This window comes from Oncorhynchus gorbuscha, linkage group LG11, assembly GCF_021184085.1.
Source record: "Oncorhynchus gorbuscha isolate QuinsamMale2020 ecotype Even-year linkage group LG11, OgorEven_v1.0, whole genome shotgun sequence".
Lineage (NCBI taxonomy): Eukaryota > Metazoa > Chordata > Actinopteri > Salmoniformes > Salmonidae > Oncorhynchus > Oncorhynchus gorbuscha.
This window is the reverse complement of record NC_060183.1, coordinates 42,583,721-42,603,952: the sequence shown is the minus strand read 5'-3', so window position 1 is coordinate 42,603,952 and position 20,232 is coordinate 42,583,721. Positions and strand designations below refer to the sequence as shown.

Below are 20,232 nucleotides of genomic sequence, written 5' to 3'. Positions count from 1 at the left end.
CATGGTTCACGATGACAAGATCGTTGTCATGCAGTTCCATGATCAGTGAGGATTAAGGTACAGTGCCCTCCACTAATATTGGCACCCTTGGTAAATATGAGCAAACCAGGCTGTGAAAAAAAACATCTTTATTGTTTATCCTCTTGGTCTTTCATTCAAAATGTACACAAAAATCAAACCTTTAATTCAAGTAAAATAATTGGTAGAAAAAATGTATTCTTATCATGAAACAAATATTTTTCTCAAATATATGAGTGCCACAATTACTGGCACCCCTTCATTCAATACTTTGTGCAACCTCCTTTTGCCAAGATAACAGCTCTGAGTCTTAATAATGCGTAATGAGATTGGAGAACACATGACAAGGGATCTGAGACCATTCCTCCATACAGAATCTCTCCAGATCCTTCAGATTCCCAGGCTTGTGGATTCTCCTCTTCAGCTCATCCTACAGGTTTTCTATGGGGTTTAGGTCAGGGGACTGGGATGGCAATGGCAAAACCTTGATTCTGTGATCAGTGAACCACTTTTGTGTTGATTTTGAGGTGTGCTTTGGATCATTGTCCTGCTGGAAGATCCAACCACGGCCCAGTTTAAGCTTCCTAGCAGAGGCAGTCAGGTTTTGAATTAATATCTGCTGGTACTTGATGGAGTCCATGAAACCATGTACCCTAACAAGTTGTCCGGAGCCTTTGGAAGAAAAACAGGCCCACAACATCATATATCCACCGACATACTTCACAGTGGGGATGAGGTGCTTTTCTGCATGGATATCTTTCTGTCTATGCCAAACCCACCTCTGGTGTTTCTTTCCAAAAATCTCTATTTTGGTCTCACCTAACCATAGAATCCGGTCCCATTGAAAGTTCCAGTAACGTTTGGCAAACTGTAGGCGCTTGAGTTTGTAGTTTGATCCCAGCAAAGGCTTTTTTTATGACAACCCTCCCAAACAAACTTATGGTTATGTAGGTGGCATCTGATCGTAGTTTTGGAGATTTTCTGACCCCATGACCCAACTAACGTTTGCAATTCTCCAGCTGTGATCCTTGGAGATTTTTTTGCCTCTCAAACCATCCTCCTCACTGTGCGTGGGGTCAATATAGAATCCAGGCCGATTGTTAACATCTCCATTTGTTTAACATTTCTTAATTATTGCCCTGATAGTGGAAATGGGCATTTTTAACATTTGAGCTATTTTCTTATAGCCATTTCCTGATTTGTGCAGCTCAATAACCTTTTGTCGCACATCATCATTGTATTCTCGGGTCTTTCCCATAATGAAGGATGACAATGGGAACTTGGCCTGTGTGTCACCTCATATTTATACCCCAGTAAAACAGGGGTATAAATCTCAGCTTCCCACTTATTAAGTGTTCCTAATCACTCAGGTGAACTTAAAAACGTAAAATATGAATGCACTTCAGTTAGATTTTACTCATAAGAACTTATAGGGGTGCCAATAATTGTGGCACACGTGATTGGAGAAAAATATTTTATTTATTTCACATACATTTTTTTTTTCATTTAAAAAAATCTAAATTAAAGGTTTGATTTTGGTGAATATTTTTAATGAAAGACCAAGACGATAAACAGAAAAGAAAAAAATGTTCTCAGCTCATGTTTACCAAGGGTGCCAATATTAGTGTAGGGCACTGTAGATTTATAGGACTATTGTACATTTATTTCCACATTTGAATAGTGCATACATAACTTGAATATGGCACTTTCAGGACAAGTTAAACCAACTGTATTTTTAATTGATCAATATATTTAGTGTGTAAAGGCTCTCCAACCTATTTTTCTATGATTTATACATACTTTCCTAACCCTAAAATGTCCCTAAATAATAACAAGATCAAAGTATTTTTAAATCTACAAGTTGGTGCTGAAACAAAGACAAATGTGCATATATTTAGATGGCTTTGTTTAGGTGCGTTCGTAAATTCACTCTCATCTGAGTGTGCCAGAGCGCAAAATAACTGCCGAATTTAGGAAAGCTCAACACCCATTGAATAAGGCCGGTGTCATTCAATGTCGTTAAAAAATAATAATTAAATTGTTACCAATGCTCTAGATAACAGCCTAACAAACTCTGCTAGGGCAAGTAAAATGGTCAGACTGAGGTGTTCTCTCATTTGTGTCTGGAAGATGGCGCCGACAGAGAGGGCTGCCTCGCTTCAAGTCTTAAAAAAAAAAATACCTCGAAGTTACCTATGTATTATTTCTTATACTGTTAGCCCAGAAAATATTAAGTGTTATTACATACAGCCGGGAAGAACTATTGGATATCAGAACGACGTCAACTTACCAGCAGAAGCGGATTCTTTGTCCACACCACCCAGGGCATTTAAACTGATCCCAGAGGCCAACCCAAAACTATGCAGCCGGAGAACAGGAAGACGGAGTGGTCTTCTGGTCAGACCTCGGAGGCCTTCACACCACTCACCGCTTTTGAGTATATTACTCGCTAATGTCCAGTCCTTAGATAACAAGGTCGACGAAATTAGGGCAAGGGTTGCTTTCCAGAGAGACATCTGCGATTGTAACATACTATGTTTCACGGAAACATGGCTCACTCGGGATATATTCGGAGTCGGTAAAGCCACCTGGATTCTCAGTGCATTGCGCCGACAGGTATAAACATCTCTCCGAGAAGAAAACGGGCGGGGGTGTATGTTTCATAATTAACAACTCATGGTGTAATGGAACTAGTGGCACAAGCATTTCGCTACACTCGCAATAATCAAATCAAATCAAATTATATTTGTCACATACACATGGTTAGCAGATGTTAATGCGAGTGTAGCGAAATGCTTGTGCTCCTAGTTCCGACAATGCAGTAATAACCAACGAGTAATCTAACTAACAATTCCAAAACTACTACCTTATACACACAAGTGTAAAGGGATAAAGAATATGTACATAAAGATATATGAATGAGTGATGGTACAGAGCGGCATAGGCGAGATGCAGTAGATGGTATCGAGTACAGTATTAACATATGAGAAGAGTATGTAAACAAAGTGGCATAGTTTAAAGTGGCTAGTGATACATGTATTACATAAGGATGCAGTAGATGATATAGAGTACAGTATACACGTATACATATGAGATGAATAATGTAGGGTATGTAAACATTATATAAAGTAGCATTGTTTAAAGTGGCTAGTGATATATTTTACATCAATTCCCATCAATTCCCATTATTCAAGTGGCTGGAGTTGAGTCAGTGTGTTGGCAGCAGCCACTCAATGTTAGTGGTTGCTGTTTAACAGTCTGATGGCCTTGAGATAGAAGCTGTTTTTCAGTCTCTCGGTCCCAGCTTTGATGCATCTGTACTGACCTCGCCTTCTGGATGATAGCGGGGTGAACAGGCAGTGGCTCGGGTGGTTGTTGTCCTTGATGATCTTTATGGCCTTCCTGTGACATCGGGTGGTGTAGGTGTCCTGGAGGGCAGGTAGTTTTCCCTGGTGATGCGTGCCTTACGGTTGTGGGCGGAGCAGTTGCCATACCAGGCGGTGATACAGCCCGACAGGATGTTCTCGATTGTGCATCTGTAGAAGTTTGTGAGTGCTTTTGGTGACAAGACAAATTTCTTCAGCCTCCTGAGGTTGAAGAGGCGCTGCTGCGCCTTCTTCACGATGCTGTCTGTGTGGGTGGACCAATTCAGTTTGTCTGTGATGTGTACGCCGAGGAACTTAAAACTTACTACCCTCTCCACTACTGTTCCATTGATGTGGATAGGGGGGTGTTCCCTCCGCTGTTTCCTGAAGTTCACAATCATCTCCTTAGTTTTGTTGATGTTGAGTGTGAGGTTATTTTCCTGATACCACACTCCGAGGGCCCTCACCTCCTCCCTGTAGGCCGTCTCATCGTTGTTGTTAATCAAGCCTACCACTGTTGTGTCATCGGCAAACTTGATGATTGAGTTGGAGGCGTGCGTGGCCACGCAGTCGTGGGTGAACAGGAAGTACAGGAGAGGGCTCAGAACGCACCCTTGTGGGGCCCCAGTGTTGAGGATCAGCGGGGTGGAGATGCTGTTACCTACCCTCACCACCTGGGGGCGGCCCGTCAGGAAGTCCAGTACCCAGTTGCACAGGGCGGGGTCGAGACCCAGGGTCCCGAGCTTGATGACGAGTTTGGAGGGTACTATGGTGTTAAATGCTGAGCTGTACATTTAACATTTACATTTAAGTAAATGTTAAACATGTTAAATGTTAAGCATTCTCACATAGGTATTCCTCTTGTCCAGATGGGTTAGGGCAGTGTGCAGTGTGGTTGAGATTGTCTGTGGACCTATTTGGGCGGTAAGCAAATTGGAGTGGGTCTAGGGTGTCAGGTAGGGTGGAGGTGATATGGTCCTTGACTAGTCTCTCAAAGCACTTCATGATGACGGAAGTGAGTGCTACTGGGCGGTAGTCATTTAGCTCAGTTACCTTAGCTTTCTTGGGAACAGGAACAATGGTGGCCTTCTTGAAGCATGTGGGAACAGCAGACTGGGATAGGGATTGATTGAATATGTCCATAAACACACCAGCCAGCTGGTCTGCGCATGCTCTGAGGGCGCGGCTGGGGATGCCGTTTGGGCCTGCAGCCTTGCGAGGGTTAACACGTTTAAATGTTTTACTCACCTCGGCTGCAGTGAAGGAGAGGCCGCATGTTTTGGTTGCAGGCCGTGTCAGTGGCACTGTATTGTCCTCAAAGCGGGCAAAAAAGTTATTTAGTCCGTGATTGACTGTAGACCCTGCCACATACCTCTTGTGTCTGAGCCGTTGAATTGAGATTCTACTTTGTCTCTATACTGACGCTTAGCTTGTTTGATTGCCTTGCGGAGGGAATAGCTACACTGTTTGTATTCGGTCATGTTTCCGGTCACCTTGCCCTGGTTAAAAGCAGTGGTTCGCGCTTTCAGTTTCACACGAATGCTGCCATCAATCCACGGTTTCTGGTTTGGGAATGTTTTAAACATTGCTATGGGAACGACATCTTCAACGCACGTTCTAATGAACTGCTCACCGAATCAGCGTATTCGTCAATGTTGTTGTTTGACGCAATATGAAACATATCCCAGTCCACGTGATGGAAGTAGTCTTGGAGTGTGGAATCAGATCGTCCAGAGCTGCCAGTGTGCTCTCTGACCGCTCCGAGAAGGAAACGCCCAGAGGTCACTCTGAGCACACTTTGGCACTCCAGATTGAACATACAAACACACCCTTTAATTGATCCCTATATTCAGAACCTGTTCTCTCGATGTGTTCTCGTGAGTCTGTTGCCAAAATTTGAATTAAAAGGTATGCCGTATTTAAAGGGATGGCTTAACATAAATGTACTGAAAACCCTATTGAATGCAAACTCCACAAGAAAATGTGTTGGTCATCAAGGTGGAGGGTTTTCTTACCAGATGACTCAAACTGAATTCTTCTGCTGCTCCATCTTTCACAACATGCTTCAGAGATTGCCATCATTGAAGTAATTTGTGGTGAGGTCAAAATGAGGGGTGTTATACAAAACCATTTCATCAGTGATTGGATCATCTCTAACCAATCAGAGTATCAAAGCCAAAAACCGAATGTTCAAATGGCCACTTTACCCACGTGTGTTCTACTCTGGCCCAACCCATCGGTTTCTGGGACCAATCAGAACGTTCAGAATGTGTTTGCATTCTAGAAATCGTGGGGTATCTAATCAGATCCAGACTCATTGCAGAGAAGAAACAAATGTCCGTGGGCTTGAAGTAGCATTTGGCCTGAGCGAGGAGTGTGGGTAGCCAGCCAAAAGGTTTTCAGCTGTTGAATTGCATGTATTCAGCATGCAAGGGAACCACGCCTGCAAACCCTGTTATGCACCTGCATAGGTGCATAATACCAGCTACTGAGAAGTGAATATGTAACGGTCTTTTTATGTACCACAGGGGAACCAAATGAAGAGCGACTCCATGGCTGTCTTTTTGGCTTTTATATCAATCAATAGTATTATGAAAAGACAGGACAGGAACACAACAGTCTCCAATGCACCATCTGACAAGTTGTTCGTTCTCTCTGTGTTTTCTCAGACTCACACAATCTCATTCATACATAAAGCCATAATGTATAGTATAAAATAATAACCAAACCTTAATACAAAGAATGTATAATCTTAATTCTTAGACAATAGAACCATACATGCAATAGTATTATGAAAAGACAGGACAGGAACACGTCAGTCTCCAATGCACCACTGTATATAGACTTTTTCTATTGTATTATTATTGTTTGTTTATTCCATGTGTAACTCTGTGTTGTATGTGTCGAACTGCTTTGCTTTATCTTGGCCAGGTCGCAGTTGTAAATGACAACTTGTTCAAAACAAGCCTACATGGTTAAATAAAGGTAAAATAAATACATACATACATTGTGAGGTGCTTTCTGTGTTGACAGTACAAAATACAACAACCCATGTACAAAGACACTGAAATTACAAACAAGCTACAACGTGAAATCGCCTTTATCCCACTTAGAGTGCTTAAACTATGTTTCCCATAATGCAACGCTAGCATCAGTCGGCAGCTCAGCTAACCGTTTGCATCACAGAAAGGCATGCTAGCTAGCAACAGCAATATTTTTTAGCACTCTGTAAACTATATCAATAACAACAATAAAACTCTGAAAGTTACATGTTTCGATAGTCTCACACTCCCCTATAACAATATCTACAGCATTAACCTTTGATTTATTTATTTTAACCTTTTCTTTATTTCATGTTATGGACTTCTACAAAGGGGTAATCTGCAACATATACCCCTTCTTAATTACTGCAAACTTTAAGACAAAGGGTAAGAGTTCTTCCTCCACAGGGGTAACCTTGACCAAGAGTCATCCAGAAGGACAGCAGACTTTGCCAGGTAGAAATATGCCCATATACATACAACATATGACCCCATAATAAAGTATTTCTCATTTCCTTAATATATCCTCTGGCTTCTGATTCACTGGTTACTGTCACTTCAACAAAAGTTGATATGGCTTGAATCAGGGCAGCTAGATGCTCTCTTTTGTCAGGCTCAGCAATCACTTGACTCGTTGACTCTAAAAGTCTTCTGACAGGCTTCACAACTCTTCCAGTTCGAGTTCTCAAGGTGCCTTCACTGGGTCTCAGGACTGTATCAATGAACTCAGTTGTCTGTTTCTGTGCTCTTCCTCTCTCTGGTTACTCATTCTCTTCTTAGTAGATCTTATGCATCCAGAGCCACTGACTGATGCACTTCTACTGCTCATGCCATGTAGACTGCTCACTGAAGTCCCTTTTCTACTTGTGTCATCTTCAGAAGGATCACTTGAATCATCACTAGGCATCCTTGAGGAGCTTCCTGTACTGGAGCTAGCTTCGTCTCTGGAGATCAGGTCCTTTCATAGGCTTTGAGGAGCAGCTTCTCTCATGTTTACTCCATCTTTCAGTCCCAAAGATTTTTGAGCTTCAGCTTCCGTAGGCCCCTCGGGGTTCTGGCCCTGAAGAATCCAGGCAGCAGTCCTTCGATCCTCTGAATCCTCATCCACATCGAATACCGATCTTTCGTCACCGCTGTCTGCGTTTATGTCCTCCTCTGGAGCAGTAGAGACGACTGTGGACATCTCGTCTGTCCCACTGGCAGGAAGTTCACTGGCAGTATGAAGTTTCAATGAACTACCTTACTCTTCTTGAACTACCTTACTCTACGTAACATTGCAAAAATCAGAAACTTTCTGCCCAAAAATGATGCAGAAAAATTAATCCATGCTTTTGTAACTTCTAGGTTAGACAACTGCAATGCTCTACTTTCCGGCTACCCGGATAAAGCACAAAATAAACTTCAGTTAGTACTAAATACGGCTGCTAGAATCCTGACTAAAACCAAAAAAATGTACCATATTACTCCAGTGCTAGCCTCCCTACACTGGCTTCCTGTTAAACTTCTTGTGGCTGCAGGGGCAGTATTGAGAGCTTGGATGAAAAAGTGCCCAGAGTAAACTGCCTGCACCTCAGTCCCAGTTGCTAATATATGCATATTATTAGTGGTATTGGATAGAACACTCTGAAGTTTCTAAACCTGTTTGAATGATGTCTGTGAGTATAACAGAACTCATATGGTAGGCAAAAACCTGAGAAAAAAATCCAACCAGGAAGTGGGAAATCTGAGGTTGGTCGATTTTCAACTCAGCCCCTATTGAAGTTACAGTGGGATATTGATCATCTTGCACTTCCGCAGGCTTCCACTAGATGTCTACCGTCTTTAGAAACTTGTTTGAGGGTTCTACTGTGAAGTGGGGCCGAATGATAGTGGATTGAGTCAGAAGTCTGCCAGCAGTCACACGCTGGTCACGCGCATTTCACATGAGAGGTATCTCCCGTTCCATTGCTTTTCTGAAGGCAAAGGAATTCTCCAGTTGGTAGATTTATGTTAAAAACATCCTAAAGATTAATTCCATACATCGTTTGACAAGTTTCTACGGCCTGTTACGGAACTTTTTGACATTTCGTCTGCAATTAGTGAATGCGCTTTGTGAGTTTTGATTTGTTTACCAAATGCGCTAACAAAAGTAGCTATTTGGACATAAGTGATGGACATTATCGAACAAATCAAACATTTATTGTAGACCTGGGATTCCTGGGAGTGCATTCTGATGATCTTCAAAGGTAAGTTCATATTTATAATGTTATTTCTGACTTCTGTTGACTCCAACATGGCGGATATATGTATTTGTTCTCTGAGCGCTGTTCTCAGATTATTGCATGGTTTGCTTTTTCCGTAAAGCTTTTTTAAAATCTGACACAGCAGAGAGAAGAGAAGTATATCTTTAATTCCATGTATAACACTTATATTTTCATCAACATTTAACATATATGTATTGTGTAACATGAAGTCCTATGAGTGTCATCTGATGAAGATCATCAAAGGTTCGTGATTCATTTTGATCTCTCTTTGTGCTTTTTGTGACTCCTCTCTTTGGTTGGAAAAATGGCTGTGTTTTTCTGTGGCTTGGCTCTGACCTAACATAATCATTCGTGGTGCTTTTGCTGTAAAGCCTATTTGAAATTGGACACTTTGGTGGGATTAACAACAATGAACTACCTTTAGTCTATAAAATTTATTACCTTTAATCTATAAAATACTTGTATGCTTGAAGAATTTCAATGATGAGATTTCTGTTGTTTTGAATTTGGCGCCCTGCACTTTCACTGGCTATTGTCATATCGATCCCGTTAATGGGATTGCAGCCCTAAAAAGTTATTTAGACAAGTGCTGATTTCAAGGTTTTACTGCTAACATACAAAGCATTACATGGGCTTGCTCTTACCTATCTTTTCGATTTGTTCCTGCCGTACATACCTACACGTACGCTACGGTCACAAGAAGCAGGCCTCCTAATTGTCCCTAGAATTTCTAAGCAAACAGCTGAAGGCAGGGCCTTCTCCTATAGAGCTCCATTGTTATTGAATGGTGTGCCTACCCATGTGAGAGACTCAGACTCGGTCTCAACCTTTAAGTCTTTACTGAAGACCCATCTCTTCAGTAGGTCATATGATTGAGTGTAGTCTGGCCCAGGAGTGTGAAGGTGAACGGAAAGGCTCTGGAGCAACGAACCACCCTTGCTGTCTCTGTCTGGCCGGTTCCCCTCTCTCCACTGGGATTCTCTGCCTCTAACCCAATTACAGTTGCTGAGTCACTGGCTTACTGGTGCTCTTCCATGCCGTCCCTAGGAGGGGTGCGTCACTTGAGTGGGTTGAGTCACTAACGTGATCTTCCTGTCTGGGTTGGTGCCCCCCCCCTTGGGTTGTGCCGTGGTGGAGATCTTTGTGGGCTATACTCGACCTTGTCTCAGGATGCTAAGTTGGTGGTTTAAGATATCCTTCTAGTGGTGTGGGGGCTGTGCTTTGGCAAAGTGGGTGGGGTTATATCCAGCCTGTTTGGCCCTGTCCGGGGGTATCATGGGATGGGGCCACAGTATCTCCCAACCCCTCCTGTCTCAGCCTCCAGTATTTATGCTGCAGTAGTTTATGTGTCGGGGGGCTAGGGTCAGTATTTCTCCTGTCTTATCCTGTGTCCTGTGTGAATTGAAGTATGCTGCTCTCTCTAATTCTCTCTTTCTCTCTTTCTCTCTCTCTGAGGACCTGAGCCCTAGGACCATGCCTCAGGACTACCTGGCATGATGACTCCTTGCTGTCCCCAGTCCACCTGGCCGTGCTGCTGCTCCAGTTTCAACTGTTCTGCCTGCGGCTATGGAACCCTGACCTGTTCACTGGACGTGCTACCTGTCCCAGGCCTGCTGTTTTCAACTCTCTAGAGACAGCAGGAGTGGTAGAGATACTCCCAATGATCAGCTATGAAAAGCCAACTGACATTTACTCCTGAGGTGCTGACTCCCTCGACAACTACTGTGATTATTATTATTTGACCATGCTGGTCATTTATGAACATTTGAACATCTTGGCCATGTTCTGTTTTAATCTCCACAGCCAGAAGAGGACTGGCCACCCCTCATAGCCTGGTTCCTCTCATGTCATTCATGATATCCACGCAGGGGCGCAGAGTACCGTCCTTCTTCTTAACAAAAAGAACCCCGCCCCGGCCGGAAGGAAGGCACTTGGTACCGGCGTCAAGACACAGACAAATAATCCTCGAGAGCCTTATCGGAAGGAGATGTTACAATATCTAGGTTTCTTCCTAGATTTTGGCCTTTCTATGGAGTTTTTCCTAGCCACCATGCTTCTACGCCTGTATTGCTTGCTGTTTGGGGTTTTAGGGTGGGTTTCTGTACAGCACTTTGATATATCAGCTGATTTAGGAAGTGCTATATAAATACATTTGATTTGATATCTTTCGCTCTGTGTTTTCTCTGACTGAGGAGAACGGGAGCTATGGGTAGTACCAGGGTGTTAGTAGGTAACGTAAGCACCCAGATGAAATAAAATACATTTAATAAAATAAAACCCGAAGATGTTAATATCATTCAGCTACTGTAGCTGTCTACTTAATAGCAACAGGCCGTACTAGTAGCACAACAATTAAAAATAGACACCAAATGTAAAGTTCCTGACGATCATAGCGATCTGACTCCCCCTTTCTGGTTGAACTTGGAATATTCCTGTTCATGGGCTTGGGCCACTAACCCTTAACATGGTTGTTCTGTTCTGCATTGTGCACTATTCTAGTATTTTGAAATTCGATGGAATAACCATTTTAACTCCCCAACACATAGACAAGGCATGTGTAGGAAAGGCGTGCATATCCCAAATCTGAATAGGGCCAAACTGCATTACATTCAAACAAATACAAAAGTATTAACAGGACATGATACAGCAACAAGATACAACGTGTATTATGCGGGCTACATTAAACAAATGGGGGGAAGGTGTTTCCTTTTCAATGTATTATTGTACACATTTCATTACACGTACTGTATATACATACAGTATCTGCTAATTTGACAATGACAGTGAAACCATATCGAATGAGTTGACTTGATAGGCAGCGGTTGGTCTACCTGAGTGAAGGGTAACCCCCATTGCCTGAGGATATTGGGCTGGGGAGGAGGTACTTTCAGAGTTGCGCGATAGACTGATTTTCATTCCGAACTCAGAAGCGTATGCGTCGACATCTCACGAATTGAGTTCTCACGGAGACTATTCTCTCCGGAGTGTGTCGTCTGGCAGTCCAATTTATTTATTTACAAAGGATATTTATTTAAAACCATTTAACCACGTCTGCAGCTAACGGCACTGTGGATCTATGCAAATCGTAGGAATTGTAGGGCTTTTTTGAAGTTGAAGAGAGGAGGAATGTATCGTTTCTTTGTGAAACTAACGTTTCTTATTCCAGTCATCGTCATAACACAAGGTAAAGTGCCTGGAAAAAAGCTACTGTAAAGTTATTTCTCCTACGGATTTAAACAATTGGAGACTGAATGTTTTAATTCAAATCAACATTATTAAGTTGAGTTGAATGACTTACGTTGAGTTTTGATTTTGTTGAGTGCTGCAAGATCACTTCGTTCATTTCAGTAAATGAGTCTTTAATGTTTGGAAAATAGGCTACTGGTGCTCTGCCTCAGTCTACGGATCTGAAGTGGTATTTAATCTGATATGATTTAGAAGTCTTGTTGGCTATTTGATTTGCTTTATTACGGATCTCTGATCTGCTGCGTCTTTCTCAGTGCGAACAAATCATGGGAACTCATCCCTCTGTGCCTTGGCACATCGGTCTTACACACTTCACAACTCAAAGTGATGACGATAACTTTAACTGTATAGACTCTTGACTAGTTGACTTCAGCATATTTGCAATGTAAAAACGTTTAGCCCACTAAGCATATAGGCTATTGTTGATGTGTGACCTTTGTTCATCTTCTTCTTCTTTTTAAACATGCACTTGATTTCGTTTTGTTGGGCTATATCTAGATTTAAAATTAGATCCATTTTGTTTTATTTCTCATGAAGTAGGCTAAGGTTAGCCTAGGCCTGACTAAATTTGATTTCGTCTGTGGAGCGATAGTTTCGTGGTAGGCTATGTATGGAAGGCGTGTGTGCGGGGGGCGTTGGTGAGAGGGTGTTATTCTCTCTCTATGGGAGAGCGTGTCAGTCCCGTAGGAGGTGGGGGTTGCTGACTTGTTTTATGGCTCGTGCGGGACCGTGATTTCTTTTGTTCACACGTCTGAGCTCAGCAGCTGTTGCGCTTTCCGCGCAAAGTTAGCCTTGGGAGCTGTTAATGGGTACTATGGATCTCCAATGTCATCTGGGCTTGATGCGCCCAGACGGTAATACACTCGTGTCCCCCGGCGACTGGTTCGTGCATAAAACATTCTCCATTCAGGCTGCAAAAGGCTTTGATTTCCTCCTTAACTCGATTCAATGGCAAGAAAGCGGGAAAATAACTGGGAAAATATGCATACTTTCTTTATGAAACACAATTTTCCACCACCATGCTAGAGTGGCTAATGCCTAGGAATGCTAGTCACGGATGTTGCGTATCGCATTCAGTCAATCTGGTTGCAGCAGTCTATTGTTTACCCCTGGCTGATGCTGCGTTCATAGCAACTGGGAACTCGGAAATGTACGCCACCCGACTTCAGTGGGTCCAAATCAAGTCGAAACTCGAGAGAAACGAGTTCCGACTGGGAAAAATGTATTTGAACGCCACCAACAAAAAAAACATGCCACCTGCTGGAGGGAGACAGACATGGCTTTGGCAATGTAAACATGTTTCCCATGCCTATAAAGCCCCTTAAATTGAATTGGCAGATTTTTGGATGAGTTTGGCCTCTCTTCCTCTTTGATGTGGGAGCAACATCAGGAAGTAGTATTAGCCCCCACCATGCATGCTGCTAGCCTCGCCGGCCAACAAGTAGTCTAGACCTACATTGTCCCCCAAACCACAGCTTGCACACAACATGATTAGTTTCAAAGCACACATCTCAGTTGGCATTTAGCAAAAATGGTTATCGTGCAAGTGTTATTAATGTGAATTGGCTTTTAAAGTTCCACTTTCTGCAGCCTATGTCTTACGGTAAAATAACGTTTTTACAGTGGGCCTATTAATGACTGAATTGAATGTGTTTTTGTGTGAATGACTGTTTTTGTGAGAGTGTTATTGTTGCTCCTTCATAACAGATTTTTCTCTACAGGTCTAAGATGCTCTCTAACTACTGAATCATGTCTGAATGGAGGGAGGTGTGAGGCCTCCTCTGACAGAAATGGAGAATGCAGGTAAATAGTCCACAGTCCACATATTGACAACACTTTGCTGAATGGCTTTTCTTGTTTGATATCAAACTCAGAACCTTTCCCCCAATACCAGGCCAGTTATTACAACCGTGATCAGGATTTTGAGTTTGGGTGTTTCTAAGCACAGGAGTTTAAAGTTGGGTTAGGTTAATGGAACTCTGAAGTTATCCGTGGGTATTTTGTAAGGTGCATCGTGCAGTGTTAGGGGTATAGTAAGGTTTTGATAATAGTGTGTGGTACTAGACATATTAGAGTGTTCTTTGGTAGGCTATAGAGGCAAGAGGCCTTGTGTTTCCCCTCATTCCAGCCTTTGAGAGGCAACTCTGCTCAGCAACCAGAGGCCCTCAACTTTCCTCTGAGCAAGGTCCTTCCTGTAGCCGCAGAGCCCTGTGCGTCTGCACTCCAAAAGAAAAGACTGAAAGAGAAGTGCCCACCCCCCGCGCTTATGAATGCAGGACACTTCCCCGGCGGCGTGAGGGACGCGTCCCAGTCCTAAATCTTGTTTTTCTGCTCTTTCATGGGGCGACAGCTGGGGATCGACTGCCGCCCGGTGACCATTGTCCCTTAGTCAGAGCAATGCTGTGTGACTAATCAGAGTGGGGCTTCCCAAGAACGCTACAACTACTAACCCCCCCCCAAAAAAAAAACCGCCACAACACACCCTAAAACTCTTGCCGTACCCCGTTCGAGGGCTCTTCTCCTGATTTCTGAATAGGCATTCTTCCCCCTTATGCACTCCAGTAGAGGGCCAGATGGCGCTGAAATGTAATTGGATTGGATGTTATTGGTGGAGTGAATTTAATTGGAGTAAACTGAAGAAATTTGAAAGCAAACAAGTGGGAGTGAGTGGAGCAGATGAGGGCTCTCTAGCCTGGGCCTGATGCTGGTGCAGGGATGGGCAGTATATGTTACAAAATATTGTGTATTTATATACTGAGTATTTTTACATTTGAATTTAAAGACCTTCTGTGAAAACAAATATACAAATGACCTGTGTTCATCCCTGAAAATATTTTTATCACCATGGTGCTGGTGGTCTCTGAAGGAGTTCAGTGGTGGGTGTGGCCTGATGGCATTTGGGGAAGGCCCCACTCTGGGGACAGGGAACCTATGCTAGCCCCTGGGCCACAACTCAATTACATCTGAGTTAGAAGTGCCTTTTGTTAAGTAAGTCAGGTGTTAAATTAGATTAAAATGAGACTGGATTGCCAGCACAGGATAGGGGCATCTAGTGCCTCATCAGATAGAGATGCGGATGTCTCTGTCCACTCTCTCCTTAAGCTGCATTTACAAAGGCAGCCCAATTCTGATATTTTCAAATGACCAATTAGTGACAAAAAAATCAGAATTGGGCTGCCTGTCAAAACGCAGTCTTAGTCTTCCTCTTGTTCATCATGTATCTAAACAACAACTACCTCTTTCCCAACTGTATTTTATTTATTTATTTATTTTGCTCCTTTGCACCCCATTATTTTTATGTCTACTTTGCACATTCTTCCATTGCAAAACTACCATTCCAGTGTTTTACTTGCTATATCGTATTTACTTTGCCACCATGGCCTTTTTTGCCTTTACCTCCCTTCTCACCTCATTTGCTCACATTGTATATAGACTTGTTTATACTGTATTATTGACTGTATGTTTGTTTTACTCCATGTGTAACTCTGTCGTTGTATCTGTCGAACTGCTTTGCTTTATCTTGGCCAGGTCGCAATTGTAAATGAGAACTTGTTCTCAACTTGCCTACCTGGTTAAATAAAGGTGAAATAAATAAATAAAAGTATCTCAATTTTCCTCACCAAGCCAAAACAACCATCAATCATACTCGACATTTAGGTGTGCCAGTGTCAATATCCAGGGGTCAGAGTGGAGCGTCACTGGGAAGGATCTGGGAGGGTATTGATTATCACACGCGCACACATCTCGTTCCACCTCAAAAACGCAAGAGGATTTCGACCCTCACCATTTCAGATGGTTCTGCATTCATTTATGTTAGAAACAGAAAAGATACGGATTCCTGCAAGGTTATTTTTAAAATATTTTTTATATAATTTGATATCTGAGAAGTTAAGCTAATTGAGTGAATCCAAATTGGCTATTTTATTTATATTATTCAATAAATATATTACCTAACATCCGATTTGGAATAAACGTTTTTCTAACAATGACTTAGAAATGAGGAATCCAAAGGAATGGTCCAAATTCACCGATGGACACCCTACGCCAATCCCACCCCAACAACAGGTATATAGTATTAGTCTGTTTAACAAGTAGTATGGAACTGCGGCTCGGAGTATTGTTTCTTCATTGCATGTAATGTATTCCCAATGAATTTGGTGATGTTTTTTCACCCTTCTCAGTGAATTTTGTTATTGAAGTTATTGGGCACTGCATCTGTGCTTGATGCATCACTACAGACACCCTGGTTTGAATCCAGGCTGTATCACAACTGGATGTGATTGGGAGTCCCATAGGGCAGAGCACAATTGGCCCAGCGTCGTCTGGGTTTGACCCGGTGTAGGCCGTCAGTGTAAGAATTTGTTCTTAACTGACTTGACTAGTTAAATAAAGGTTCAATTTAAAATGTTTTTTTTTTTTATGTCCCATCCTCATCCTTATATTACCAGATTGGGATGACTAGATGGTGCTGTTTATCATTTTTAACTACAGAAATGTTTTCAGAACAACATGGTGGGTTTTATGGTTTGCTGAAATGACATGGAATGACCCCCAACTGTTTATGTGGAATTACCTAAGCTAGCTAGATTGTCTTGGGAAAAGTGTGCCCAAGTTTCAGTGTGTGGTTTGATTGTGACGGTGCGGAGTTCCATCAGAGGAGGGCGGGTGTCAGCAGCAGAAATGTCAAAGAGCATTTAGCACATCATCTGAATACCCTTTTACTTATTTTGAGGAATTTACAAATTATTCAAGTCATTCTAGATGAGTGATCCAGAGATTGGGCCCATGACACAGATGGCAGTTATGGTGAGGTGGAGTTTGACTCAAATATACTGGGATAGATTTCAGTCATACTCTGTCAGAGACCTGACAGGTCAAAGGTTTAGAGAGTTAGAATGGACCATGATAGGGGCTTAGCCTGGTCTGGATATGCATACTTTAGTTCAGATAAATTAATAGAACATATTTCTATTCAAGTCAATGTTTTATGATGGACCAACTGGTGGCAAAATTCTATATAGCTTGGTTTAGTGGACCAAGCTAAAATGCATCTGGATCAAACTATTAGGGATTAGGTTTGGGTTTAGAACAGGACATGGTTTTACTGACTTGTTTACGCTGCTCCTTCCTGCAGGATTGCCTCACCTCCTCGAAAACAGGAAGTACTTTTTTGGGGGGTGGGGGGGTCGCCCATGTATTCTGTCCTCCACCTCAGGTTCCAAGAATAGCTCACCTTAACGCTCACCTTATGGCTTCACATCCTTCCCTCCACTTGCATCGATATTAGTTTGGTCTGAAGGAGTTTTGTCTGACAAGGAGTTTGGTCTGAATGAAGCACACCTGGTGCCTAATTTATAAAACTGTGCGGAGGATTCACATCAAAAGGTGGCGTACGGACGGAACACAGACAGTGCTTATGCACAAAAATATTCTGATTCATAACACAGTGCGCACGCACGTCCCACGCCGGTTTCTCTTTATAAATCACATTCAACTCAAAATTTGGCACACGTGAGCGAGTGTCTTGTCCCATCTTTTTAAGGCTCATAATTGCCTATAAATAGTCCTCCTATAGGATTTCTCCGTGCTCTCTGGCAAAGCTCAACTCCTAGTTGAGGCTTAAGGCCATATCAGAAGCCGGCCGGTGCGGCCCAGGGTCAAGCGCCAAGCGTGTTGGCAGGTGTTGGGCTTTTATTGGCTTATAAGTCTCAAGGGCCAGCACTCCTTTCACGACCTGAACCATTCCCAAGTGCTGAATTTCCATTGGATATTTACCCCAAGTTTTACCCCGAGCTAGAGGTCTGGGCAGGACGGATTTCTTCATCCCGCCTGCACCCGCAACTTTTCATATCTTCTGTCCGATGCCCACCCACTACCACAAGAACTGGTCCCAAACCCAATCGCAGTCACTTGTCAGCCATGTTCCCAGCAATTGTGTGCCCTACAGGCAATATCAAAATATGCACAAATAACCAAAGAAATAGGTTAAATTACCAGAGATTCTCACATCGGCCATTATATTAGGTTATTACTGTGCTATATTAGCCAATAAGCTTGACGTAGTTTGAAGATGAGAGAGTGAAATCTTGCACTTTCTCTTGAGCTATTTTATAGCCTACCTTTTTGGAGTGGGGCGATTTTCAGACCTAGACAAATATAGGTGATCAATCTTTATTTCTAGGCAATGCTTGTCCTAATCATATCGAGGAAGTTAATTTCCTTGGAAAGATAGCTGCCCCATGCTCTCCGTTCATGCATAAGGTATAGAATACAATTTGAAAAAATACCACACGCAGCTATTCACTCACATGGCTACTAAATTTAAAGCAGCAAGAATGATGAGAGTGGACATTTGCACTTTCTCTTGACCTACATTTACATGTAGGATATAGCCTACCTTTTAGAAGGACGATTTGGCAGATGGAGACAAATAAATGTTAATCAATATGAAAGAAAATTAAAAGGAGCAACGCTCGCTCAAAATGGTAGCTTATTCTACACCCCATCGTCAGTGATTGATCAACAGTACTACTCCCAGTAGCACATTTACTCGGTACTGGTGCCCGTCGTATATTGCCTCGTTATTGTTACTATTTTTCCTTTTGTTTAACAAATGTTTATTACTTACTTTTTAAAAACTCTACATTGTTGGTTAAGGGCTCGAATGTAAGCATTACACCTGTTGTATTCGGCACATTCTCTTTTATTTACCTTTATTTAACTAGGCAAGAACAAATTCTTATTTACAATGATGGCCTAGGAACATTGGGTTAACTGCCTTGTTCAGGGGCAGAACAACAGAGTTTTACCTTGTTAGCTCAGGGATTCAAACTAGCCACCTTTCCGTTACTGGCCCAATGCTCTTACCACTAGGCTACCTGCCGCCCCATTTACAGTAACAACCGGGGGAATATAGGGGGGAGGAATGAGCCAATTGTAAGCTGGAGATGAATAAGTGACCACATGAGGGCCAGATTGGGAATTTAGCCAGGACATCAGGGTTTACACCCCTACGATAAGTGCCATGGGATCTTTAGTGAACACAGAGTCAGGACACCTGTTTAACACCCTACACAGGGCAATGTTATGTCCCCAATCACTGCCCCGGGGGTATTGGGATATTTTTTTAGACCAGAGGAAGGGTGCCTCTTACTGGCCCTTTAACACCGCTTCCAGCAGCATCTGGTCTCCCATTCAGGGACCAACCAGGACCAACTCTGCTTAGCTTTAGAAGCAAGCCAGCAGGGGTAAATGTGACAAATAAAATGTTATGTGAAGACTAACATAATACTGAAAGGGCGGAAAAATATGAGCAGAGGGTTAGTTAAGTAAGAAAGGGGGTGGTGGTGTGGGGAGAGGTAAAGGACGGAGTTTACCTGAGCAGTGGCAACAAAAAGCAGGAAGGTAAAAGCCACAAGTGTCACACTTATAATAATAATAATATAATAATAATAATAATATAATAATAATATATATAATATAATAATAATAATATATGCCATTTAGCAGACGCTTTTATCCAAAGCGACTTACAGTCATGTGTGCATACATTCTACGTATAGGTGGTCCCGGGGATTGAACCCACTACCCTGGCGTTACAAGCACCATGCTCTACCAACTGAGCTACAGAAGGACCACGCTTCTTCATGCACGGACATGTACTTTTTATTTATTTAATTTAACTAGGCATACACACCATAATTTTTTTTTTTAATCCGCGCTACAGACTGCTATATTGGCTCGATAATAAAGGACAAGTAAAGACCCAGTGCACTACGTTGTGTAAAGGGGGGGGGTAAAGGTGGGAGTTGGGGGCTGTTTTTGTGTAGGAGGCTAAAGTCACTCTCAGTGGCAGATGGCAGATCAGGCCCCATAGGGGGAGGGGAGGAGAGGGGGCTGGCCCAAAGTCACAAATGTGTTTGGGGTCAGGGGTCAGGGAAGCATCTGCTCTGGCCCTGAGGGGACATTACATTGCTGGGAGAGACCTGTTGCTAGGGTCTGTTGCTGAGGCCTGATGGTTTTACAGCGTGGGGGGGACTGACTTTAGGACAAAGAAGATCCATTACAGTGAGGGGATGGGGAACACGCATAGGCAGACACACGCACACACAGACTCCACCTCTGTCTTTCTCTTTCTTTGTCTATTTCGCACAAACACAACTCTCTCCAAACATATAGTAGCAATTGTAGTGTGAACAAGCCCCTGACACAACCAAAAAAGTTGTCCTGCATGACGTATTGAGTTTTTTTGTTTACTTATCATGTTACCTCATCCCCATATTGTTATTTTTTTGCTCCTTTGCACCCCAGTATCTCTGC

The 20,232-nt window shown here is 42.7% G+C and overlaps 1 protein-coding gene across 1 annotated transcript in view; it reads left to right on the top strand.

Annotated features, from left to right (window-relative positions):
• The first annotated feature begins 11,535 nt into the window (after window positions 1–11,535).
• Window positions 11,536–20,232, top strand: part of LOC124048676 (neurogenic locus notch homolog protein 1-like) — a 64,329-nt gene continuing 55,632 nt past the window's right edge. The window contains exons 1-2 of the mRNA XM_046369691.1: window positions 11,536–11,851; window positions 13,635–13,716. Coding sequence (XP_046225647.1) covers window positions 11,794–11,851; window positions 13,635–13,716 — 140 coding nt within the window. The 5' untranslated portion in view covers window positions 11,536–11,793. The remainder of the gene's footprint in view (window positions 11,852–13,634; window positions 13,717–20,232) is intronic.